This window comes from Anas acuta, chromosome 5 (assembly GCF_963932015.1).
Source record: "Anas acuta chromosome 5, bAnaAcu1.1, whole genome shotgun sequence".
NCBI lineage: Eukaryota > Metazoa > Chordata > Aves > Anseriformes > Anatidae > Anas > Anas acuta.
Window position 1 is genome coordinate 7,320,453 of NC_088983.1, and position 26,149 is coordinate 7,346,601.

The following is a 26,149-nucleotide window of genomic DNA, read 5'->3' on the forward strand; positions in this document are numbered from 1 at the left end:
TTTTGACAGCATCATTCGAGGAAGGTAGTGTCGCACTGCATATTTTCCCAAATGCTAATCACTTACATTCAGCATGACATTTTAGGCAGGAAAAATATGCACTGATATATAGGATTGATTGCTTTTGGGTGGTCCAAGAACCACCTGCACCTTCCAGTGACCCCTCCAGCAACACAAAAAGTGAAACAGGAGGTGATACTAGGCTTGCTAGGTCTCAAGTATGTCCCTTTGGGCAAACTGCTGCCAAACCAACCCCCCTGCAGCCTGGACACAAGGGACGGTGGAGATGTGGAACCTGCAGGTCTGGCTTCCTGCTGGCCCCCAGCCTTCAGCTTACTCCAGTCCCTGCATATCCCACAAGGACTGGCCTGGAAATATTTATTCTCCCATCCTCAAACAATACTGAGGTGCTTGGTTTGTTGATTGTTTAGGTATTACTTCCCCCCTGGCCTGTAGATAAGGGGTTCTTGCTATTACTGTCTGCGGTCTCCACTGAGATATCATGGCACCATAAAAGGATTATTTTCTCCCCTGAGTGAATATTTATAGTGTTTTGGAGAGAAGCCAGCATGCAGCAGCCTTGTAAACATAGGAGCTCTCTCGGTAAAACAGCTAGGGAAAGCATTAGTCCAAGAGTTTTGAGGGGAGTTTGTTACCCCCTGGCAAACCTAACACGAGGGTAACAAAACCCTCCAACAAACCCTTAGCGGGGGTAAGGAAGATGATGAGCTGTGTAACATCTGGCCCAACAGACAGGACAGGGAGAGGAAAGAAGGAAAGTGAAACGGTTAAAGGGCTGAAGAAATTAGATGAGGAAAGACAGCCCTTAAATGCTGGGCTAAAATCAAGACTATGACTGCCTGCCACTGGAGGAAGCTGCCATTAGTCACCAGTCCTGCTGTGGCCAGGCCATACCCAGGAAGAAGCAGCATGGAGGACGTGTACTGCCTTTAACACCAAGGTGCTGAACGCATCCTCCAGTGCAGAAGCTTCCCAAACTGCTGCCTGGATGTACCCAGGGAAGGATAATGCTATACAGCCCAATGCTTATACCAAGCATCCGCTCCTGGCTAGGGTCAGAGGCAGGATATCGGGTGAGACAGCCCTTAGCTCGGGCGCAGGGCAGTGGTTCCTGTTTTCCTGTGAGCACAATGAGAGCAGGAGGGAGCTGCCTATCCCATCCTACAAAGAGAAAGCCAGTCAGTGCAGGAAACACGCACCCAAGGTCGTATCCTGCCCTTCCTCTCGCTCTAACTCAGGTTTGAAGATGGGGTAAAATATATTCCCGACTGATTTCTGACGGGGTCGGTCCTGATGGACATGCCAACTGCTGCATGCAAACGAGGGGAGCTGAGCCTCAAGACAGTGGTTGTCTTGACAATACTCTGAAAGTATTGTCAAAAATGAAAGCACGGCGTGACTGCGACTATTGCTGTTCACATCAGAAGAGTGACAACAAATCCAAGAAACAGAGAGCTGTGCAGGATGCAGACATGAGTCACCAGAGACCTACAGCCTGCTCCAAAATGCACTAGGGAGAAAAAACTGGCTGTATTGTCACTCCCAGTGCCCAGGAGGGAAACCGAGGCAGAAAGAAATCCACTGTTTTGCCCAAGATCACCTGGCATGCTTATGGCAGAGCCAAGTCCAGACTCAGAGCTATACAGTTATGCCTTCTCCATACCTGCACCTTCTCCTTTCTAGGCAGGTAGATGCAACCACCTCCCTTCCTTCAGAAAGTCACTGCAGCAGGCATTTTGAGGAATTTTGCCTGGTGCTGGTGCTCAGTGTCCCGGTGAAAGTGACAACAAATGTGCTGGTTGTGCTCCACTGCTGAGAAAAGATGTGGGATGTGATGGCCTCTGTGACAAACTCTCCTTTGCAAACTTGCATAGCAAAGACAGAAGGGCTGTTTAACTGCTTTGGACAGGTGGGAAGGTGAGATACAAATTTATGGCTTTAAGGAGCATTAAAAAGCCCCCAAGGAAAAGGCAGCAGCCTGGGAAGAGGATCCTCATATTCTGAACTGCGTGGGCTATTTTGACTGCCTGCAGATTCTGAGCAGGACATAAACTCCCAGCTGCAGAATAAAGGAAGTGAAAGCCAAAAGACCTGTTTCCAAGTATTAAAATTGGTGAATATTTAACATGCTAAAGACCTAGGAGCATACAAACTTCTTAAAAAAAAAAAAAAAAAAAAAAAAGATTAGGAATAGGAATCAAGCTGCCTCCTTGAAACTCATTGTGGTGTGCCCTACTTGTAGGAGCCCAGCAGAGTTAGAAAAGAAGTGCTTCTGCAGCAAGTTTGCAGATGATACCAAGCTGAGTGGTGCAGTTGGTAACAAAAGAAGGAAGGGCTGCCGGCTGCCATCCATAGGGACCTGGACAGGCTTGAGAAATGGGCACGTGAACCTCATGAGGTTCAACAAAGCCAAGTGTGAGGTCCTGCAGCGAGTCCAGAGGAGGCCATGAGGATGTTCAGAGGCTAGAGCCCCTCTGCTGTGGGGACAGGCTGAGGGAGCTGGGGGTGTTCAGCCTGGAGAGGAGAAAGCTCCAGGGAGATCTCACAGCGGGCTGCCAGGGCCTAAAGGGGCTGCAGGACAGCTGGGGAGGGACTCTGTGTCAGGGGGTGGAGTGATAGGACAAGGGGTAATGGCTTTAAACTAAAAAGAAGGTAGATTTAGATTAGATAAAAGGAAGAAATCTTCACTGAGAGGGTGGTGAGACCCTGGCCCAGGCTGCCCAGAGGAGCTGTGGCTGCCTCATCCCTGGCAGTGCCCAAGGCCAGGCTGGATGAGGCTTTGAGCAATGTGGTCTGATGGGAGGAGTCCTGCCCATGGCAGGAGGTTGGGTGGAATTAGACGGGCTTCAAGGACTCTTCCAGCCCAAACCATTCTGAGATTCTAGGAAAAAAGTATGTGCAGGTCAAATGGGTTGCTGGGATCTGTATTTCTGTATTCACTGTATTTTTGTCACCCACAGTAAAACCACAGCAACTCCATTCATTTTGGCTCTTCTCCTTAAAAGACCATCTAGAAGTGTTAGCTTGGTTTCAGTCAATACATTCTTCCCACTCCTCCTCTTCTGCCTCCCAAGTCTGGCTGCTACTATGTCAGTCAAAACCTCCCTTCACAGCCTGCAGTGTTTTCTTCTAAAACCTCATTTGGGTTTCTATTGCCTCACCATCTCCAAGTACTGCCTGTATTTCCCGTTGTCTGCAAAGGATGTTTGCCACTTTCTAACCCTACTTTTAATCCTGAGATTATAGCACAGCCAGACTCCATGAGAGAAATCCAACGAAGGAAATGACTTCACATCAGCATGGAGGAGATGTTTTGCAGGTGTTCACAACTCTGGCAAAGAGTTTATAGGAGCTTACACATGTTCTATACGAGAAACCTCTATGCATAAATAAAGAAGGACACGTTGCTTTAAATTGCGTTCATACTACAATTTGGGGGTTTATTAAGGACACAAAATATTTTGTAGGTTTCCCGTAGTAGTTGTGATGCTGGTTAGAACAATAACAAGCTTGGAGAGATTGAGAAATGCAATTTGTAAGAAAACACAAGGACTTTTTAAGGCAGTTAAACTCACCATCACCAGAAAACCACTCCTGCTGCTGTTTGATATAGCAGTCTATATTCAGAATTACCGAGGGCAGATGATAAAATTACCTCCTTCCTACTCAGTCACAGTGCATCTTTCACAATTCCAGACAAAACATGACACCAACTAATAAATTACAGGTTAAATTAAAAAGAAAAAAAATCTGTCTCAGTGAGGAGAGGACACCTGGGGAAGTTTTAGGCATGCATCCCTGGAAATGAAGTCAACTGCATCCAGAAGACACTTAATTGGAGAGGAAGTCAGGTGCTGATATTTCTCTCAGCAGCAATTCTCTCCTAATGGCTATCTGAGAAGTCATCTTTGTTTTGTAAACTCCTGTGAGCCCATTGCATTTGCCAAAATCTTCATGCTTTTACATCATGTCCCATTTTGTTCAGGGGAGAAATGAGATGAACATGCATCTGTCCTCTTCCAGGTGGGAACCAGAGGACAAAGGCACTTATGGAGCTGTGGTCACTGAGGGGGCTGCTGCAGCAGCTCCTACATGTCCCCTGGTTTGTAAATAGTGGGTTTGAAGATGTGTGAACCAACCTTTGACACATCTGCTGTCTTCCTCGGCCTGGGCCTATCCCACCCTTGGTGGCCATGTTATTGGGTTTCAGACAACGCCACACCTCTCCTGGGAGCACTTTTGGCTACCCTCTGGCTCTGTGTGCACGTCCTTCTTGAGAAGCAGGTCTCCAAGGAGCTCAGCAGTGCAAGGAAATGTGGGAACACCCTTCATGGCCCCCTCCTTCCCATCACCTCAGCCAGGGCTCACTGAAACCAAACCATCATCGCCGTGTTTTGGCTTGGTCCCTCTAACTCTGGAAATTGTCAAGGGAGGTGCCTTGGGCTGTGCAGAGCCTCTCTGATTTTATATGAGGTCAGCTCTGCTCCAGGACAATCCTGGAAAAAGCAGGATGGGAAAAAATGCATCTTTGTGTTTTTTACAGATTTAATGTGCTTCTTTCCATTTTTTTTAAGGAATCGTCCCTTGTGAGGCAACATTTTTTTCAACAGAATAGCTCCAATTAAGCAAATTACTGAAACACGTGCTAAACTATAAGTCCCCTGATATTAAGCAAAGCACTTAATCATGAGCTTAAGTACTTTGCTGAGCCAGGGCTAAGGATGCATTCACCCTAAGTTCAAGGTGGTGATTTGGATACCCATTTCCATTTAATTGGCCTGACGGCCTTTTCTTTGACAGTTATTCCTGATAGACTTCAGTGTAAGAAGAACAGGGGGGCGAGAAGGGGGGAATGCTGGTAATTACATTTACATTACTGGGAAGGCGCTAAAACCTGAAATGAATAAAGAGGCTGTTCCACCAGCTGTAATGCCTTCATGGCCTGTTTCCAACTGCTCTGTGACTATTTAGTCCATGTGCATTTTGTGCGTGAAGAAAGGTCACATACTGTGAAAAGCCTGTGAAGAAGGGAAACAGCATCCTTTTCTTCTTTTCCATACGATTTGCTATTGTAAGGCTCTGCATTACGTTTCTACAGCTATAGTGCTTTAAACAGCATGGGGAGAAGGGATTAAGCCTCATCTGCCTAGGAAAGTCAATGATTAGGAGCATTAGATGGTAAGATCAAATTATGGACTGACTCACACCCTCCATAAGCCTGGAGATACCTGGGGTGCAGAGCCAGGGAAGAATCTGGCCCTCCCTCACCTGCCCTGGGGAAGGAGAGCTCAGGCAGTCTCACACTCGGTGGTGGCAGTGGAGCAGATGTCGCAGTCGCAGCGGATGGCCACGGGGTAAGTGTAGAAGGGATCCACGCCCGGGGCACACTTTGGCAGCATCACCGTCACCAGCTTGGTCTCATTGTAGGTGCACACGCGGTGGTAAGACTCGATGTAGGGCGGTTCCAGAATTGGCCTCTGTGGGGGACAAATGCTGGCATCATGCAAGATGTAAAACAAATATTTGGGGTCCCAGCGTCCTCAAGGGGACTTGGTGTAGATAGAGAAACCACTGGATCAAGATGGAAGGGGCCACAGGAATAATTTTTAGGTTACAACCTGCCCCTTGGGTCCAGTCATGAAGGGGAATGGGCATATGTGCATGTGTGAGAGCCTGAAGCACTAAGTTCCAACTAAAGCCACCTGAAGGAAGACAAAAGCCTACTCAAAAAAGCTGTTTTTCAGCAGAATACTATTGTGTTTCAACCAAATTCAGGTTTGCCAAAAGCAGCTGCCTTCTTCCAGAAGCGGATTTTCCATCAGAGAAAGCACACGCTGCAGGAAACCCTTCTTTGTGCACAAGGTGCCTGAGAGCAGAGGTGCACATGGGTGCCATGCAGCTGGCTCCCTCTCAGCCAGACCAGTCCCCCCAGTCATGCTGCATGTCCTACAGATCCTAGCCCCCCCCATATGGGCTGCACCCACGAGATGTTCCTCATGAGATGAACAGCTTGGCCAGAGACCTCAACCAGAAAGAGACAGGAACCTGAAGGCCCTGAACCCCGCACTCCCACGTGGAATGATAGTGGCATAAATTTTGCTGAAAAGTGAGTTTTTCCTCAACAGAAGCACGTGCTTTCCTGAGACTCCAAGAAGGGGCAGCACAGACAGGAGCAGGGGGAGCCCACTGTAATCCTTTTCCTCACACAGATGTGAAAAAGCATAAAGTAACGCAGCCAGAAGACATTTTAGCATTTTCTTTCTTTCCCTCTGTGCTTTGGAAAGAGCCTGCGCTAGGAACCAAGAATGATGGCATGGAAAAGAACAGATGCAATGTTTCAGCGAGAAGATATCCAGACACCCTCCCTCTTACCAACCTCCCCCATCCAGGGGGCTTTCTAGAAACTGCTGAGCCTACAGCCAGATCCATTCTGCTGAACTACATCCCCATGGTACTGCAGTGCAGTACGAGAGCCTACAAAGTCTGTGCTACCAGAGGTGCTCACTATGTCCCTTGAAGGAACCTTATTCCACCGGGGAAATCCAGGAGCTGGTAGCCTTTCCCTTGTCCCACCAAGCAGGGAAGATGGGCTGTCAGAGCCCACCTGTTCCTGCTTCACTCAGTTGTACAGAGCCCTTGTCTTTACGTGGACAAAACCCCTCTGGAGCTTCTCTGAAGAAGGTCTAGGGCCTGGGTGGCCCCTTGAGCCACTCAGTGGCAGAAAGGCAATGAGTCAGAAACTTGCTCTCTGAAGTGTGTGCAGACTTGTGTTCTCTTTCCCTACACCCCCAAAACATAGCTACTTCACATTTATCAAGGGCTGTGATTTAAAACACAGCCAAATTAGAAACAGACATTATCTTTGGGATGTGCCTTTTGGAACACAATATATTACCTCACAACTGGGAGCTCCATCTTGATCTCAAAGGAATATTCTTTAAGTAAAGTAATAAAGGCCTCCTCTCCTTACGTTTTTAAGCCACAAGAGGCTTTCAGATTCCAAAATGTGAGCATTACTCAAGTGTTTTGTTAATATCATCACGTGATGATGCATATTGCCCCTTGAGACCCTGCAAGGAGGGAGGGAACCACCTGCAGCAAGGCACTGACACCGACAGCAAGGGGCTCATGGAGCGGGACACAGCCCTCACCCGCCCCATAGGCAGCCACAAGCTATTTAATGCTTTTCTTTTGAGGGCTTTTCTTGGGAGGGGATAAAAGCCTGGAGTCTCACCTCCCAGGTCTCGCAGCGTCCCCAGCACGCATCCGTCGTGATCCGCAGTGCCTTGCAGCCGGGCTTCTTGGCCAGGAAGGTGAACTCGCGCACGGCGCAGCCGATGAAGGTGCGCAGGTCGATGGCGGAGCTCTCAGGCTTGCCACCGCGGCCTGCTGGCAGCAGAAAGAGCAGAGTGGCCAGGATGACGCACTGGAGCTTCATGCTGTGGCAGAAGGGAGAGGAGTGAAGGGTTGGGAGAACCAGGACGGTGGCACAGTCCTGGAAGCGAGAAGTCCAAGTCCATAGGTTCAGCACAAGAGCCAGGACAACCCTTCTTCCCCTCTTTCCCTTCCTCACTCAGCCTACAAGAAGGTGGGCAGATGAGGGGTCACCTGCTCCCATAAGGGAAATCTTATTGCCACGGTCTGTGTCAGAAAGCAGCAGCCTGCAGGCTTTCCCCACAAAGCAGTGGGGTTTCTGGTAGAAAATAGCCACCTGCCAGTGCCTCAGACCCACCGAAATCCCCATATCTCAAGTTTTCAATGCAGCAAATGCCTTCCTACCACCCCTGATGGTGCCCTTGCACCAGGCCAACAGGCAGACAGGCCTTTGGTCACCCTCTCAGGGCACACTCAGATCAGTACCAATCCTGGCAGGGGAAGTTTGTCAGGGCTTTGTCTGTCCGTCTGTCTGCTATGCGTGCTTACAAGAGGTAGCAGGACGGCTGCAGCTCCCTGCGTTCAGCAGGGTTAGGCCTGCAGAGCACACCGGCATTTTGCTGAGGGCACCCACTCCTGGGTTTACCCTACTTACCCTTCAGCCTCAGTCAGAAGCCAAGCATCCCCGAGCGTGTGCTATAGCCTCCGGAGAGAGACCAGCACCTCCCAAAAGCAGCACTGCTGTTACCATTACCAAGACCCTGAGCACTCATCTGGCACTGGGTCACTCCCTGGGCTGCCACCAGAGAGGTGGATGCAACCCTTGTTTTTCCCTAATGAATGCTGCCCTAGCAGCCAGCTGAAACCCAATCAAGGCTGCCAAGCTGGTGAACAGAGCTGGTTAGACAGGAGGGACGTGGCCAAGGTGACCAGAGGAGGCTTGGACTCCTCATGCCTCCACACAGCCTGCCATAGGCCAAGTCCCTCTGGTACTTGCTGCCTTTCTATCTCAAACCTTTGGTGAAGAGAGCAACCAGTCTCTCTGGAAAACTGTCAGAAAGAGAAAGAAACGGAAAGTAACTCGAGCTCTAAGCCACAATATCCACTTTATACCTCCCATACTTGCATTGCATTTAAAAACATCCACCTAGAAACCCCAGACTTGACATTTAAGTTTGAGAGAGAAGGTCAGCTGCTGAATACGGCGCAGAGACTTGTGTGCATTGGGCTGTGTCCTCAGCTGGATACATTTCAGGAAAATGAGCTCGGCCTGCCTTTTGCCTGACTGAAGCTGAGTCTCTAGGCTTCCATTAAACCAAATGCTTTAAATTTGCTAAACCAGAGTTTTAGATCAGCACATGGAGTTTGTGGAGTTTGCTACAGTGAACCCTTCACCTATGTGGCCATGCATATGCTGTTATCTTACATGTGATTAAATGAACATATATTTATATATAAGCTTCAACAGAGTTAAAAGAAAAAAATCTGTTTTTCCTTATTTTTAATAGCAGGCATCTGAGGGCAAAAGAGACAAACTTCAGAACAAATTGAACATCTATTCTTTGCCACCTTAGCAAAACTCGCTGCTTTATTCATGAGTCAGAGCCACGATGGAGCAAACACAGAAGCACACTCACCTAACTTGTTGAAGTCAGATCTCCCTCAGCAGGTTTAAATTGCAGACGGTGTTTCAGAGTGTCAGAGTGAGCAGCAGGAGACCTGCACAGCAATCTTTGTCAGGTTTGTGCTCACTAGATCTCCTTAGCAGCTGCTACTGGGCTGCTTAATTGCTCGAATTTATAGAAAGGGTCTTGTCAATCAAGGCAAGACTGAGGCAGATCCTTACATGAACTACCCAAGGCATCGAAGTCATTGACTGTAAAAGTAAGCCTCTCCTTTCCAACAGCAATTAGCTTACAGCATATTGTTTCATAACTCCAGCCCCAAAACAAAAGGATTTTCTTGGTGAGTGACATTGTGCCTTCAAAGTAATAAGCACGCACTGGGGCAAAAGGGATCTTTTTTTCTTTTTTGTTTCCCATAGAAGAGTTGCAATACCTTTGGAAAGAGGTTGTAAGCTGCTTCTGAAATAATCATTACCCCCTGCACTCAGCAAGTCCTGAGTAAACACCCTGAAGAAAGACTTTGCAAATATTCGTGCTAACAAAACCCTGAATTTTTGTCAACAGGATAAGACCTTTTTTATTTGATTGTTCTGCACAGGCAAGGGCAATGGATTGGGGAAGGATGAGCAGCTATCACACAGGTAAGCAATGCTATGCAAAGGAAACGTGGAAATGTGTCCACTGCCTTAAGCATGCAAATACAATTTCAGCTATTTATAGGACAGAAGGAAGCTGAGGAACCATGGTGCTAGGAAAAACTCGCTGGTCAGTGAGCTTGTAAAACATAAGTAGTGATAGAAGTGCAAGTGAAAAAGTGATTTCTGTGAGTACAAGTATGAAATGTATTCATCTGGTGGGTTGTATTTCAGCCTTCTGTTGTATGACATGGAAACCAGCAACTAGCTGTTGAGTAAATGTGCTATCTAAGCACACAGGAACAAACAAGATATATTACATAGGTGCTCTAGGTGTTTTAGGGTGACTAACCCATGGTTCAGGGTCCTGGCTTCACTTCTAAGGTCAACAGTATAAATTTGGAGCAGAACTTGGACTCAGTCAAACACCTCCTGGGAACCCACAGAGCTCTTACTTCACTTTACTTTTCAGCTTGGAGCAGCCACTGCCTGGTCGTTTTTCTTGCTGCTCTGTGGCCCTGCTATTTCCCTGGTCAGTAAATTATACTGATTGCATGCACACAAACTGACTTGTAAACTGGCTGAGCCTTGCACATGGAGATCTTGAGAGTAAACTGGGTACGGACAATTCTCATACCATGAGTCTCCAGGAGTGCCAGCTAGCAGCAAAGGACTCCAGCTTCAAGTCAAGACCCATCACATTAGATGATGGAGGAGGAATACTGGAGAGGTATTGCAATGGACTCCACAGACCTCATCACCAGACATGTCCTGGGCACCTCTTCTGTCAGTGAAACCAATGGCATATTGGAAAAGCAGGAGATCCAAAGCCACATCAGATCACAGGGAGGTCAAGAGAAACAGCCGAAGTCTCGCCACTGATCTAAAAATATCAGCAATTTTCCATTTAAAAAATCTCTGATTTTCTGCTTGTTTCTTTGCCACTGTGGACCAAAAATAAAGCTATTAAAAGAAACCTTTTGAAACTTTTTTTTTTTTTTAAGTACTGTTTAGAAGTTCCTACTTGCAGAGAAACCAGGTAAAAATAAAAATATTGGTTGCAAATTTTCATCTAATTCTGAAAATGTGCTAGTAAAAATCATCCCAAGATTACACACAGATACAGGAAATACATTCCAGATGGCATATCAACCAGCTTTGACAGATTCCTCTTCTTCTATGGACTAGAAAAACAAGGGCTGGACTTTTGGTTTGTGTAATCCAGTTTGTTTCACTGACTTCTGCTGAGATTCTGTTCTCCTGTCTTCACTTGTACTGAAAAGCCTCATGAAGCAAAATGAGACAAATGGCAAACTGACCCTTCTCATTTATTTCCTCTCATGAAAGTCCTGTCTATTCATGGGACAGACACTGATTTCTGAAGGATTTGCATCATGTCTCATGAAAAGTATGAGTGTTGGCTTTTTTCCAGGTACTGTTTTGCTGGCTTATTTTTTTAATTTAAGCTAATTAACAAATATACTGAGTTCTTGTACACTTGGTCTTCAGGCTACATCAGAAATTTAAAGGCTGTGTATTTTTATTTTTCCCACATATTTCAAAATTATTTGTGTGACATGCTCATCTTTAATAGCTGCATCTTTATGTCTACCATTCGCCTTCTCGTTCCTTTTCTGAGACACACAGAACAAGATAGAAAGAGACTGACCAAGGGAGAACCTCTGTTGAGGACTGTGTATCCACTCATCCATTCAGGCTTGTGTGGCTTTTCCTCTAAATTCTGGATGGGCAGAACACAGAAATCAATGTGCTGTTCAAGGTGTCAGGGTTATCAGCACCGGTAACTCACAGTGTTGTATGCTCATCACTCAAGTTCAGGTGAACCTCACAGGCTTTGCACAAGAACTGCTATGGAAGCACACAGGAACCCTCCACAACGTGTAACCTCTGAGGTTATGAAGTATTTGTGGGCTTAATTCAACCAGTTCCTAGCAAAATCTGGAAGGGTTTTGCCCATTTTGGCCTCCCAATGACTCCACTTTCCTTTGGCAAAACAGCACAACTCCCAAATGCAGTCCTGGGAGGTTTTGTCAGCAGGGAGGATGCTTTGCTCCTGATTTAGCCCCTCGCTGACCTGTCATTGGCAGAGGTCCCACTATGCAGCTTGATATACAGCCTGTGCCCTCCAAGAGGCTTTCTGAAAAACAGTCACTTGTTCAAAAGAATTCTGGGCTTTCAGTCTCAAACACGGGGAACTCCATCGCTGCAAGAGAGCTTGGATGTGTGTAGGCTTTTCACTGCCTTCTGGATGCGATTTCATGCTCAGTCTTTCCCTATCCCATGCACAGAAATAGAGCAATACCAGGTGCTATTCACTTTAACACCGCATAAAACACCAAAATTAAAATTATCCAAAGAGATTAACATTAACACCCTAATTCTTAGCTATACAGGAAATTTTTAATTCCACCCTTGTTCCTCAGTGATGAGCCTCTCAACTTCAAACATGCCCTAATGTATTTTTTCCTAGTATTAAAAACCTTTACAGATTATTTGTATTTTGACCAGTCTTGAGATATCCCACTCTATGAGCAATCTGCCTGTATCCTGATTAATTCACAAATCAGAAAGAGAGAGAGAAACAAAGAGTGGGGAAGGAAAGTGAGAGCTTATACACAAGCAAGGAAGTACTGACAATGACTACGTTAGTATTTTGTGTAACATTTGGAGCAGGTTAAAAAAAAGTTATCAATACTACTCTAACAAAACAAAAAATAGGTTTTCAAATTAAAAATTACAGTTTTTCACATCAGATGTCAAACCCTTGGTTTTCAGACAACATGGATTTTCTCAGTCTAGCACTACAAAAACATCTAGGTTTTGCCTCAGATTTATAGGACTTTCTATCAGAAGTACATTTACAAAATTTTGTGGAGGGACAGATAAAATGAAGAGGAAAAAAAAAAAAAAAAAAAGAAGAAAAGACATTTTTACCTCTGCTCAGTTTACTGACTTCTTGTGGATATTACCAGCATCACTGATTTTGGAGGAGGAACTGAAAACCAGAGTTGGTGGAGGTTTTACAAATGTTCTTCCTGAGATACCCTCCAAGTAAAGAAATGGAAGAGAGCATGAATGGAGAGGTCATCAGGAGGCTGAGTTAATATTACTGTACAAACAGAGGTTGGAGGAGGCAGGCTGTAGAAGGAGGCGATGAGGTGCAGTAAGGAACAGGGAGTTAATGGACTAGAAGCTTAAGTGGGATCTGCCATTGGAAAGCAAGAAAGGCACCAGGGTGTGCTACCTCATGGGAAAGACCACGGGAAATGGTAATGTTGAGTGCTTGCACACCGTAAGTACTGCAGAGAGCCAGGTAGGAGGCTGGGCAGCCACGAAGAAACTCATTGCCATTCAGACAAGCCAAGCCAGTAACTAGATAGCAGATCTTAATGCACTGGTTACAACAAAAAGGTTGTAAAATCTGTAGTCGCTCTAAACATATGAAAGAAGGAAGAGTTAAGAATGACGCTCACCACTGTGAGAAGGGTGTCAGTGTGTTCAGAAGTAACAGAGAAGGAGAAATGGATGATGAAAGATTTACTGGCCAAGTCCCCCAGAGGAGGCATTGAAGAGAGGTTAGGACTCGGGTTAGAATGGAGTTAGAAAGCCAGGTTTGTGAAGCAGGTAGATGAAGCTATGTATGGCAGAGGTAATTTGATGTACTCACTAGAAAAAATAGCACCAGACTCACTTTTCCCTCTAGAAGCTTTATCTAATATCAGACTTTGCCTCAACAGGTTGTTTGCTTTTTGCTGGTAGTTCTGAAAGAAAGATAAATTTTGTATCCTGAGAATAGCATTACAGACAAGTACATTACAGTTCTTTAATCTATCCTCACGGCTGCTGCAGATGTGTCTTGGAATGTGACTTTCTGTCATTTGTTAAATTTCTAAAGGACGTGAAGAATTGATTTAAAAAGGGACAGACAAAATAGGTTTAACCTTGAGAGGGCATGGCTGATCTAAAAATTAAAAATCAAAGGAAGCGAATAAAGCTCATACAAATGCTCTGACAGAAATACTGCCAAATGTAAGCAGGGAAAGCACAATGCAGCAATCAGGAAATGTATTCTCAAATGGTAATTAGATAAACGTTGACTTGCCCCACTAACAATGGGACACCAGTCCTAACTGAAGGTCTCAGGCACACAAATCCACTCCTCCTGCTTTAAAAGACTCATTTTGCCTCCCGAGGTTATCACAGCGCAAACTGGCACCAGCTGAATGAGTGTTCAGATACGAAAAATGGAGTCAGAAAAGAGGATTTGTCAAGCCTGCCATGGAAATAAATCATGCCACGCTTAGTGCTTAGGGAACAACCTATATCACAAAGAAAAAAAAAAAGAAAAAAAAGGAGATAATTATTTCTCTGCTGTTTTCTGTGCTGCTTGTGTTATGAATTGCCCAGTGAAGAAAACTGCAAAGTCGAGTCCTGGAGGTCTGATCTGCTGTGAAACAACACAGCACTAAATGCAGCAGGACCACAGCTGCTCCAGCACAGACACTGTCTCTCTAGCATTGCTGCTGCAGGGGGACTATCAATCACCATTCATCTCCCTCTGCATGCAGTCCTGGAAAATGAAGTCCAAGAGTAAGCTTAAAGAGGAAGAGAAAAATGCTAATCCACAGTTTGCTTCAGGCATGTCAAACTCAGTGAGATAACACTGCTCTGCTGAAAAGGGCCTGTAGCTATGATGGATTCAAACCAGAGAAGAGGTAATGGAGGTCTTAAAGCCACTATAAGAGCCAGAGCTTCTGAAAATTGGTAGCGAGCATCTCTAACACACGCAGTAATACCAATAGAAGACAAATCCATAGCAGAACTGAAGGTTCAGTTCAGGATCTTGATCATAACCTGGGTTTACACAATACAGGCTAACAGGATAGCCTGCATTACAGCTGGCATATTTATGTAAGTGGCACCTCAGAAAAATGAATTTCTCAAACGTTAGATTTCATTGCAAAATGTTTGGGAAGAAAAACTCAGGGAAAAATGGAAAGGAAAACAGGAAGTTAAGAATGTTCATGCTCAAAAAAAGGACACCTTCCAACAAAACACACACAACAAAATACCAAGAGTGCAAGGATAGCCACAATTTAAAATAAAAAAGTGATAAAGCAGACCAGTTTGCCTGATAAGTATTCCAGTCCATGTCATGCAAATTCTAATTCAGGTGTCTAAAGGGTAGAAGTATCAAGAGTGTTGGCTGGCATGGTTTTGCAATAGAAAGCCTTTATGCTCTCAGAAGTGATGGTCTGACTCTGTAGCTTGTTCTCTAGAGTTGGTGAGTTGCATTGCAAAGATTAAGATCTGCTTAAGACACATTTCTCAAAAAGTGATACCAGGAAGAAATTACCTGGAACAGGGACATTCTCAGGGAGTTCACTGAAGATTTTGGAGTTGTCACATATTGAAAAAAAGGGAAGGAGGGAGGAGGGAGGAGGAGGGAGGAGGAGGAGGAGGAGGAGGAGGAGGAAAAATAAGACGTACCTAGATACCTAGAATGGATGAGGAGAGAGTAAATGCACAACCCCACACTCAGGCTGTGGAAGTCCTTAGTCGTGATCCCAAGGAAAATAAGGCAACTCCTTCCTTAAGGCTACCATATCCTTGCTCTGGAAAGGTGCATAGCTCCCAGTAACAGGGAAGAAAAGACTACTAATTGGGGGGAAAATGAATAGCTCTCTGTTTTGCCAATGTCAAATACATGGTATGATCAGAGCTTAGAAAAAATATTTGGGGAAAAAAGTGTTAATTTAAGAGATACACACAAAAAAAAAAGTCAAAAATAGGGTCTGAAAACAACAGCCACTAGGTAAACGTGCAATTGGCCATGACTGACTAACATACCCTGAAATAACATGAAAATGAGTCTAATTAACTCCAAACTCATCCTCAATACAGAGACATGCAAACTTTTCAAGAGAACACAGACTTTTGCTTGGCATGAAGTCCTTGAGTCAGTCCCTGGTTCCTGCCAAGTTTTCAGCTCTTTTGACATCTCTAAGGCAAGGCAATACGTGGGTGAATGTAAAAATAAATGGCACCCTGTAAATGACAGCTTCCAAGATTAGCTTCCTCTCTGTTCAACATTTCACCTTGTCTCAGGGGAAACTCAACAAGGAAAAATGCCTGAGCAACACCTGCAGAACTAGGGCCAAAGGAAGCTACTGAAACGGGCAAAACAACCACTGATGGAAACAACACTGATATGTTGTTACAATGCATGGGGAAAAAAATAAAGTATTAACTGATCTTAAAACATTTTCACAAAACTAGGTCATTCTTTGATCACTACAACATAACATCTGTGCTCCTGTGGACACGTGCATCCAAACTGACACCTGGGTTCCCTGACGTTTGGTAAGGGTTGCACCAGCACTGCAGCTTTTGCTCAGGTGGGCAGTAACATGGACCCTACCAATGTATTTATAATATCTGAAAAACACTAAGCAATATAAAAACTAATAAATAAGCACTACAGTAATACTAATATTATTCTGTCAAAGCTGCTATAAACAGCCAAAGGGTTTGACAGAAATAATAAGTAGTAAGGTGAATAGGAGGATTAACTGATATATGAAAAGGCCTGCTTTATTATTATTTTTTTCAATCTGGACAGAAATGCTATAAAGCAGCAGAACAGCAGACATTTACTCTGAGATGACAGCACTCTGGTTTGCTTTATATTTTTAAGGGTATAGAATGGAAGCTTTAAATGTGCAGCACTTTACTCTCATGCTTTGTTTTCGCCTTTATCAAACCCATAGTGAATAACTGACTTTGAATATCACACTCTGCAATTGCTTCTCACTTCTCAAACCCACTTTTGAAGTGTGCATGTCCTTAAACTGTCCTCAGCTGTGGCCACATTCTCTTGCTTGCCAGACTGTTTGTGGCCCTGATTCTGATCACATTCAGTCCCATGTAAATCAAGAATTCAAACCCAATAGTTGGCTAAATGCTGATATAGAGGAGAGCTGAGCTCTCTATTTGCACACCAGGTAATTGTCTGCAGATCTGCCCTCAGTTCATTGCAATGTGAAAAGATTCTCCAATAAATTTAGATACTATGTAAATTATAAGTGACTGCAATAACCAATTTAACTCAGATCAATTCTGCATTCCGTAACTTTCCTCTAATGGTCTTTTGAAAAGAGATTTTAGGCTTTTATGACAGCCTAGCAGGCAATGACATAACTCTATTAATCCTCTCCTCTGGGCTCAGAAGTGGAAGATGAAGCTTCTTAGTCAAAACCATATAAGTTCAAAGATGCATTATCTTAATTCACTATTTTCCCTATTGTTTGTGTCCAGTGCACTGGAAAAAAAAGACTTCTCATTTTGACATGCATCACCACCAGAGCTAATGCTCTGTTTTCAACATCGCCTCGGTGATGAGTGAAGTTTACAAATTAGACAAAGCTAGAAGTGGAGTCTCTTGAAACAAAGCTACTGTCTCTTCCTGTGAATCCTGTTAGAATAAGCTCATGGAACTACTGAACTAATCAAATCCAGTCAGGAAAACAAATACAACATGAGTCCCAAACCCCAGAGAGGCACTTGTCCAAATCAAAGCTCATTACAGCCTAGACCCAGACAGTAATGAGCAAGATGTTTCGGCAGCAGACAGAACCAAACCCTCCAGCCTGAACTCTTTTCACCCTCCGGGGAAATGTGGATCTCAGTCAACACTCCCGAGTTCTCAGACTATTTCAAGTTTGAGTTCATCACCCTGTTCCCGCTGATTTTAACAAGCTCCTCATGGGTGCAGTCATCCCATGTCACAGAACCAGCATGGCTCACATGAAATATAGGAACCGTCAGGCCTGAAAAACAAACTCTACAACCTTACAGAGCCAGCTGAGGCGACCAGAGGGTTGCCCATTTGCTGTTGTCTACCTTGGTGCACCGACTTGTCAGCAACTGAAGATTTACCAGGTGAGGACCATGAGAAGAGCGAGATGCCAAAGCTCCTGCTTTCACACCATAGCATCACTGCAACTGTCTCATTGTACTCAAGCCCATGCCCTTCCTGCAGGAATCTCTGTTTTAACTCTTCTGTAATGTAGCTGGAGTCAGACGAGCACAGTCTTTGTGAAACAAGAATGAGGAGGCCATACTGAGATTGTATTTAGCATCCTTTTTTTAACAACTATCATAGACCAGTCCTGAATATCACCCCTTAGCCACAATCCATCTGAAAACCACCCTTATTAACCAAACCAACAGCAGGCACACTACGGCACAGTAAATCACTCATGCCTCCACACATGCCATGACCCATGAGATGCCAATGCCAGCACAGGACGATCAGATGTCCAGTCCCTGGGAGTGCATTCATACATGGAGGGCTTTCCAAAACACAGCTCTGCCCCAGAGGGGAATAGCTCCCTGTCACCAGGATCACATCACTCATAATTTATAACTTGTTTACAAGTTCAGGAATTATAATTTAGTAAAAGATGTTGATAGTTACTTGAGCTGCAAGTTCAAGTGGGAGCCAGTAGTCTTCTGCATACAAATTAATCAATACAGATTAACTGAAAGAGAACCACAGACTCAATTTCATGCTGCTATTGCTATATACTTTCTGCTTTTCTTCAAGCACTTTATATTCAGCAGCCTTTGTAAGATGTGTCTAATTTAATTAGATTAGACAGATAAATCCCGATAAAAACAAAATGTTTTTGTCATTTAAAGAGACTTCCAAAACAGAGATTAATTTATACAGACCTGATGGTCTGACAAGACAAGCTTTGTACTTCACAGGGTTTTATATTGTATTTGATTCTGACAATTTCTGTTATATTCTCCTATGCTCAAAGGTCAAATATGTAAATCATGACCCAGTGTAATAATTTCTTGCTTTGGTGGCAGCTGGCATGTGGCAAACAGATGCCGAAATCCAGCTGTTTAAATCCTCAATCAGCCATTTAAGTTGAAACCCAGCAGTGAAACGACTGAAAGGTATGTTTTCGGAATAGTGTGCCAAACTGTACCCCAGGGATTCCCACTCAAGCTGAAATACTGAAAGACTCTCAACCCCCATCAATATGCAAAGAATACAACATACAGATGTCGCTTTATAAGGAAAATGCATCACAAATGACTCACAGATAAAGCTGTAACAATAATAAGATGTTGGGTTTGAACCTAAATGCATGGCTAGAAAATTAAAGGTTTGCCTAATTAGTATCAGTGATGAGTGTATGAAGGGATCGGATGGCCTGCTGGCTCCAGCTGTATGGAACTGAAATTCTGAACCCAGGGCCCTTTGGTATCACTCAAGAGTTGAGCATTCAACAGTACCCTACCAACACGGACAGTGGTCAATGAGGCTGGTCCATAGGCCTGTTGGAAAACACACCCCACACAGCTTGGTCCCAGGGTGCTAAAAAGGGATAGATATTTGGGTAACTGGCTGTGACACTTGGGTTTGCACATTTTCCTGCGTTAGGTGATATTGTCTGCCTAGTACAGAGGATTTTGGTGGAACTAGCAATGTGTCTCTGAAGAGATCAGTGACAATGACAGCTTCTGCACACTGAATTTCACAGTCTTTTTCAACTGAGAAAGTACTTCATTTATTTTTAATCCGAGGAGCTACAGTGTTGACAGAATGATGAGAATTGGTTAACTTGCTATTTTCCCCCATTTCGGTTGTTTGATTACATGTGCAGGACTATGTCCAGACTGGGTTTCGGTTTGAGGTAAAAGTTTTGCAAACCTCTTGCTAATACCCAAGAGCCAGGCAGTGACTCCAGGCTGAGCAGCAAGGCTTTCTCCCACCCCAACCCAAGGGCAGGTGTGGAACGAGAAGGACTCTCTGTGTCACAGAAGTGTGGGAAGTTCACCATCCAACAAATCCTGCCGTGTGGTTTGGCCTTGCTACCATTAATGTCAAGGGGGAGTTTTAATCCCCGAAGCAGCAGGCAGTGAACCAGGATCTTCACAGCCGCCTAAAGAAGGCTTGTGGCATTTCATCCAGAGGTGGCTTTATCTTTTTTCATTTGGGCTACTCCTGGGGAGACATCAGGCATGCTAACCTTGCATCAGCCATTGTACGTATCCAAGAAATTATTAGCTATGAGACAAAGCTGTAATGTTCAACCACTAGAATGGCACAGACAGAAAGAGCAAGAGACCCAGACTAGCCTTTGACTTCCATGGCTATGACAACTCTGCCCTGATACACTGGGTCGACTGGAGTAAAGATTTTTCCTGGATGTAGACAGATTTCGCATGTTCATTATTCAAAAACGATTCTTTTTGCTCCTATTTCTTATACATCTGAGCACCCTGAGGGAAGGTAAATGTTGCAACAGATTTTGCCTGGTCTTCAGTAATTTTATGCACGCCAACTTCTTCCAGAGTCTACCAGATATCGGCCCACCTCCTTACAGGGTGCCACGATGGGCAGCACGCATCCTGCTTCTCAGCATCACACTGATGCTCACTGCAACCCATACAAAATACCTCTTCTGTATGCATTTGGTGCTCTCCATTCAAGGAAGTGAAGTTACACTACTTAATTTCCATTTTTTCCTCACCTCAGTGATTAGGTAAGCAGTTTTTGCTCAAAACAATGTTTTAAGTAAGTAACAATAATGGAAAGTCTCAGAAGAGAAAAGACAGCATCTTAGTAACACTGGTTTTAAGATGACAACTGCACCAGAAAAGGATAGCTCCCTACCCTTGAAAGCAAAAATTCCTTTTCAATTTCCACATTAGCACAAAATCATCAGTTTAACAATGGTGCCCTATTCAGAACAAAATTCTTTTGTACACAGACATTGTGTCTAGACAGCCTTAGAAAAAAAATCACTCTACTTAACATGAGGGGGTTGGGTTTTATTATATGTTCTTAAATGTTTGACTGCAGGCTCACGTACTATTCACAAATAATGCAGCATAAATTTATTAAAGTTTTGTCTGGAGGCGATGGGTACATCCTTCTAAGACGTGCAGGAAGCAAAGTGGGACTGAACTCCTCTCTGAGCTTACAGGCATAAAAGCTTTCTAGAGGTCATGCAGCTAATGTACACAAAACAACAGATGATATTAATAGGATAAATGTACTGCAGGAAGAGGAAACTGAGTCCACATCACTCCTATTATTATTGTCCAGTTTCCCATATAGACACAGCAGAAAAAGCCTCGTAGACCTTTATTTTACTTTTGTTGACTGCAATGGGACTTCCCCCAATGACCACAGCAAGACCAGAATTAAGTCTTGCAGTTCCCAGACAGAGTCCTTAGCTGCCTTGACATGTTCCCATTTTTAGAAGGGGGTATTTCTCCCTCATTCAAGCAACTATGAGTGCACCCAAAGAAAAGTCATAAAATATTTATTCTTTTCAAATTATTATTCTTTTTAGCTTAGTCATCGATAGAAAAACATATTGTTGCTTTTTTTATTTTTGAGATTAAGACAGAATCCCCTCCTGCACAGGGACAAATTCTGTTCAGGACCAACACACTCCTTTTGTCTACACACCCTGACCTCTAAGCATTGGTTGATTTTGGACCGTTACTTACTTGCTACGTCTTTCACATCCTCGTGTTAGCAGAGCAGATTTGTTTCTTCTAGAAGAGCCAGGTGAGAGGCTCGACCTGACTTGCCAGGGGATCCAACAGAAGGGTGGCTGATGAGGGTGTGAGCTCTGGAGAGCAGGAGCAGCAGGTCCCAACAAAACAACCAGAGCCTACACGAGCTCCAGGTCAGAGACATGTGGTCTGGGGCCACAGTGGGTCTGGCGATAACGAGTAATGGTGGCACCTGGGGGAGCAGAAAGAGGTTAGGGAAGGACGAATGCCTCTTGTAAGAGGGAGAAAAAGAAAGCTGTGGATGAGAGAGCGTGCATGCCAGCCTGGGGGAAGGAGAGAACAGGAGGCGTCCATTGACCAAAGCGCTGGAAAGTGTGTTATGGGATGGGAAACCTGATGAACAGGGAACCCAGGGGAGCGGGAGAGGATTACCCCATGGCCTTCTCACCCCAGGACCTGAGGGCATGGAGGAACAGCACCCATACAGAGACCTGTCCACCTTGCATTGCTCACACTCCCATCCCACCAGCACAGAGATGCCAGGAACCCTTCTCCTCCCCTACCTGCCCAGTCCACTCTGCAGGCAAAGAGACAAACATCCCAATTCTGTTTTTTTGATGAAGAGACATTTCCAGATGTTACTTAGAAAATGGATTAGCACGAACAAACCGATGAGGATAATGGATGCGACTGACAGAATGTGAACACATGGAAAACAATTCAAGGTTACAGCAAAGGAAAATACTTTTCGAAGGTTCAACCACTGCCAAGTCAGGCAGCACACAGGGAGAAAAGCCAGGATGGGAGGAAGGTCACGTTTTTAACTGATGGCCAGCATTTCCATACCAAGCTTGGTATCACTTACCCCAAGCCTCACCTGTATTTTACCCATCCTGGGTACTGGAAAAGGGTGTTGTAAGGGAAATGATTTCCCTTTTAGCTGATATTTGTTCTTGCTGCTGCTGTCATTAAAGCACTGAGATATAATACATTTCCCAGTTCTGCCTCAGGACTATCCTACCATAATGTACAAGGGTTGGTCGAACAGTTATCCCATGAAATCAAGCTTCTGCTGAAAAGACATCTTAAGCTTTGGAAAATGAGTTGTTATTTATGAGTACGGGATCTGGATTTCATGCTAACACTCCCTGCTGCAATAATGATGCAACCAAAACAGGATATCCTACATCACTGACTAATTGAAGTCCGATCAAAAGAAAATACCAGTATGACATTAAATGGCTTATTTATAGGTTCTGTTTCCCTAGACAATGAATCCAAGCATTTACATTTAATTATTAGATTTCAAATCCCAATAATAGGTTAATTTTTGTTCCATTAAGTTACACACTGCATACATTTCATCGCCAAGGATTTTAAACTGGTTTGGTAATTTAGAAGAGGAAAAGAGAAAGCAGCGTAATGGTAGCGGATTTAGCAGGAATATAAATTATGCTCGATTAAAAGGGGTAAAAGGAAAAAGGGGAGAGTGGGAGAGTTTCTTAACAATCTAACTGATTTAGTTAATCTCTTTTCCTAGACACGGAATTCATCAAGTAAAAGGCAGACTCTGTACATACCTGGTACCTTCAGCACGATCGCGTGCTCCTGCATGTGAATGCCAGGGCCTTCCTGCTTTGGCCAACCAAGTCCGAAGCACTTGGCAGAAACCATGGGGCTGCTGTTGGATCAACACCTCTCAATCCAGGCAAGGAGCCTGCTACCCCTTGATGGTGAAGTCTCCTATGGAAACAAATCCTGTGTTACTGTGCCGTGTGTACCTGACTGCTGGTAGTTTTCCTCTTCTCTCTCCAGCTTCTGGCATGGTTGAGTCCCACCACGTGTCCGAGGAGTTGTTGCCTCAGTTGTAGCGCTTGTAGGTGCCACAAGCTGTACCAAGGAAGCCACATGGGGGACAGGGACATGGGAAGCCAGGTGTGAGAGCTTCTGCTGCAGCTCCTGGAACTGCCTTTTTTTTTCTTTTTTTAAATAAAGTGCATTTGGACGGCATAAAGTTACTAACATACACTTTTTGCAACAGAAACAGATGAAAATTCAGAGGGACAAAAAGACAAATGAGTTGATAGACTAAAATATCATATTCTAACACTCCCATTTTCTGACAAAACCTACAAACCAGCAAGAATTCTTGCATATCATTGGCCTGACTGAACTGTTTTAGCAGAAGAAAGGCTTAAAGAGGCTTAACAACCTTTAAGGACCTGATTTTTGCAGATATTGACCACAGGTACTCCCTAAATTAAGGCATGGTGCTTCTAGGAGCTTTTGGGGGATGGCTGGACATGGATTTTCATGCACATGAAAAGGGTATGAGGGAGGAGCACTGAAGATCATACTGTAAGGGGAACTTACAAACCTCTGGAGGAACAGATCCTGAAAGCAGCTCCTTTTTTTCTCTCATTTGTCTTCTGCGCTGCATGTATTCAAATTTACCATCAGCAGAAATAGCTCTAGAGCAAAAGAAAATAGAAATAGGTCAGATGGGAGAAGAAAAATGGGAGGGGAAAATCATTCCCTGTGTGATCTTACATCAGGGTGTCAAATCAAAGCCCTGACGTCCTACATACATCTTCAGCTGTTCTACTGCATTTCTAATAATTGGAGCAAATTTACAGAATGCAACAGTTGCAAATACTTTGCCAACAAACTCCAGATAACCAAAGAGACAGTAATGGGATTGGAAGCAGGCTGTGGGTCATTTAATGAGTCAAGCTGGAAATTTTAGAGGGAGTTAATCGATTGTAGGTCATTAAAGAAACAGAATTTAACCTGAAAAAAAGCTTCAACACAGCTTCTGCTAAAGCACAGCTACTTCACAAGGGCCACTCTAAAGCTCGCAGATGTTCAGCTAACCACATGGAAAGCCATTTGCTTTGGTAAGGTTGAAATACCCACTCACTGGCCCAGAACACCAAATCCGTCTTCCTTAGGAAGAATTTGACCAGAACACCAAATTTTGCTCAACTTCAGCTCGTCGCAAGTCCTCACGCTTGCGTTGGAGGAACCTTGTAGCAGGAGGCTGGCATCGCTCGAGAGGATGGCATGAGTGGGGGCGGCAAAATGCACCATGGTGCAGCAGGAAACCTTCTCTCCTTTGTATTCCTTGGGGTAATTCTAGTCTGGCCAGAACTAACGCTTGAAATAATCACTAAGCAAATCAACAATTACTGTCTGATGAGTGTCATGCACAGCAAATAGCGATAATACCCCTTTGTGTTTGTGAAATAGTCTGTGGGCTAATAAATTAATTACCACTGTCTGAATTCCACATTTCCTCACTGCAGAAATTGAGGGTATTTTGCCAAATTTCAGTTTACCTTGAGATGTATCAACAGCAGACCAGTCTACTGCCCCCAAGATGCCTAAAATGAAGGCTGTAGAACACAGATGCACATTCTGATGTAAGACATTTATGTGTACAGCTATTTTCCACTCATTGCACATTATCTGCAGAGCCAAAGCAATCTCTAGAAAATGCATGGGAGTCATCACATTATCTTAGGGACAACAGATAAGCATAATCTGTAGTCCAACTCAGTACATTTCATGGAATAAACATTAAAAAGATATCCAAAATTGAGCCGGGCTGTTTGACCAGTAGGCTCACCCAGCTAACCCATGTCTGCTTCCTCAGGAGGTGAAGATTCAGAATTACAAAATTGACCAGAGCCCGCTCAATCCAAGTAAAGTCTGGCATGTAACCTCTGCATTTGTTGCTAGAAGCCTGCACAGACACTCATACAAATACTGTGTCTTTCCTTCCTTACTGTCAGGCCAATTACACTCGAGCTTCATTGTGCTCTGGCGGGCAGGTTGGCATATATATCCTCAGAGCACCACTCCACTAGCCAGATGCTCTGCAAATACTGCCTCTTGGGTTGCTGCTAGCTCGGTCGGTGAAGTGCAGCTTTCGTACATCAAAAACTTGTCTCTGCTGGTGTCAAAATAAGCTCAAAACCAAGGTTCAGAAGCCACGTAGAATATTTTGACTGCATTCCCTTCCCTGTGCTATTTTTTCAGGGATAATGCAGAACAAGTTCCCAGACATTGTCAAGTGTTTATCAAATGCATGCACCACTGTCCAGTAATACAAAGTACGTGTTTTTTCTTTTTAAATATACCACAAGATTTCCATTCTTTTTGAGTGATCTCCAGCATCTCAAACCTTCAGTGGTTTGAGGGAAGAAAAGTGTTGAGTAGACAAAATGAATAACAATAATAATAAAAGAAACACCCAGGAAAAAAAGAATAAAGTTTCGGTATATCATTTTTCATGTGATGGGGAGCTTCCAGAGAAGCCTGAAGTCATTACTCACTTCAGGTTAGTATGCTTCCTTTCAAGGTACTTACTAATAAATTCCAGATATTCACTTTGGTTTCAGCATTTAATCTTCAAAACCAAATCGTTCTGAATTCATACTGCAAGAGCACGTATCAGTTTCTAGTTTAATATCCAGTCTATTGCTTCACTGCACGTTAAAGCGATAATTGAATAGAGACTTGGGCCTTTACCTGCATGCAAAACCACTTTCGTAGGCCACAGACTTGTGATCTGGGTCCAAACTTAATGCAAGATAAACTAGGAGCTCTGCTATTACATGAAGAAACCAGAACACTCCTGAGAAGGAAAGACAAAGTGAGAAATTAGCAAAGCAATTATCATTACAAGAAGTAGGAAACTGCTTTAAGTTATTAATGCCAGTCCTTTAAGGGTTGCTTTCTAACTTGCAAGTACTCAAGACAAATCCTACCCTGAAGGCCAAATTACTGCAGGTTCGAATTTTATTTTTTGAACTTCTTTGGAAAAGACTTGCCTTGCAATAAGAAAGTAAAGAGACAGAAAGATGATAAGCGATCTGAATATGGTCTTACAAGTATTTAAGAGATTTCCAATAATAGGCT

The 26,149-nt window shown here is 44.1% G+C and overlaps 1 protein-coding gene across 9 annotated transcripts; it reads right to left on the reverse strand.

The window, feature by feature from the left end:
* Positions 1-3,325: 3,325 nt before the first annotated feature.
* Positions 3,326-23,085, reverse strand: GPHB5 (glycoprotein hormone subunit beta 5). 9 transcript variants are annotated; one of them, XM_068682506.1, is made up of 3 exons: positions 21,218-23,085; positions 7,256-7,460; positions 3,326-5,498 (listed from the first exon to the last, which is right to left on the reverse strand). In XM_068682506.1, exons 2-3 carry the CDS (start codon positions 7,457-7,459, stop codon positions 5,310-5,312), a joined length of 393 nt encoding a protein of 130 aa, XP_068538607.1. In that variant the 5' UTR covers position 7,460; positions 21,218-23,085; the 3' UTR covers positions 3,326-5,309. The 9 variants fall into 9 exon arrangements, with proteins under 9 accessions (XP_068538607.1, XP_068538603.1, XP_068538602.1 ...); XM_068682502.1 differs by lacking the exon at positions 21,218-23,085 and adding an exon at positions 13,368-13,543; XM_068682501.1 differs by lacking the exon at positions 21,218-23,085 and adding an exon at positions 13,344-13,543.
* Between the last annotated feature and the right edge of the window lie 3,064 nt (positions 23,086-26,149).

Bases quoted from the DNA above. Each gene is read 5' to 3' on its own strand.
- GPHB5 (XM_068682497.1), bottom strand. From the start codon at position 8,528: ATGCAATGCAAGTATGGGAG. The intron at 7,461-8,508 runs GTATAAAGTGGA...CTTCTGCCACAG, and splicing joins ATGCAATGCAAGTATGGGAG to CATGAAGCTCCAGTGCGTCA. The intron at 5,499-7,255 runs GTGAGACTCCAG...TGTCCCCCACAG, and splicing joins GACGCTGCGAGACCTGGGAG to AGGCCAATTCTGGAACCGCC.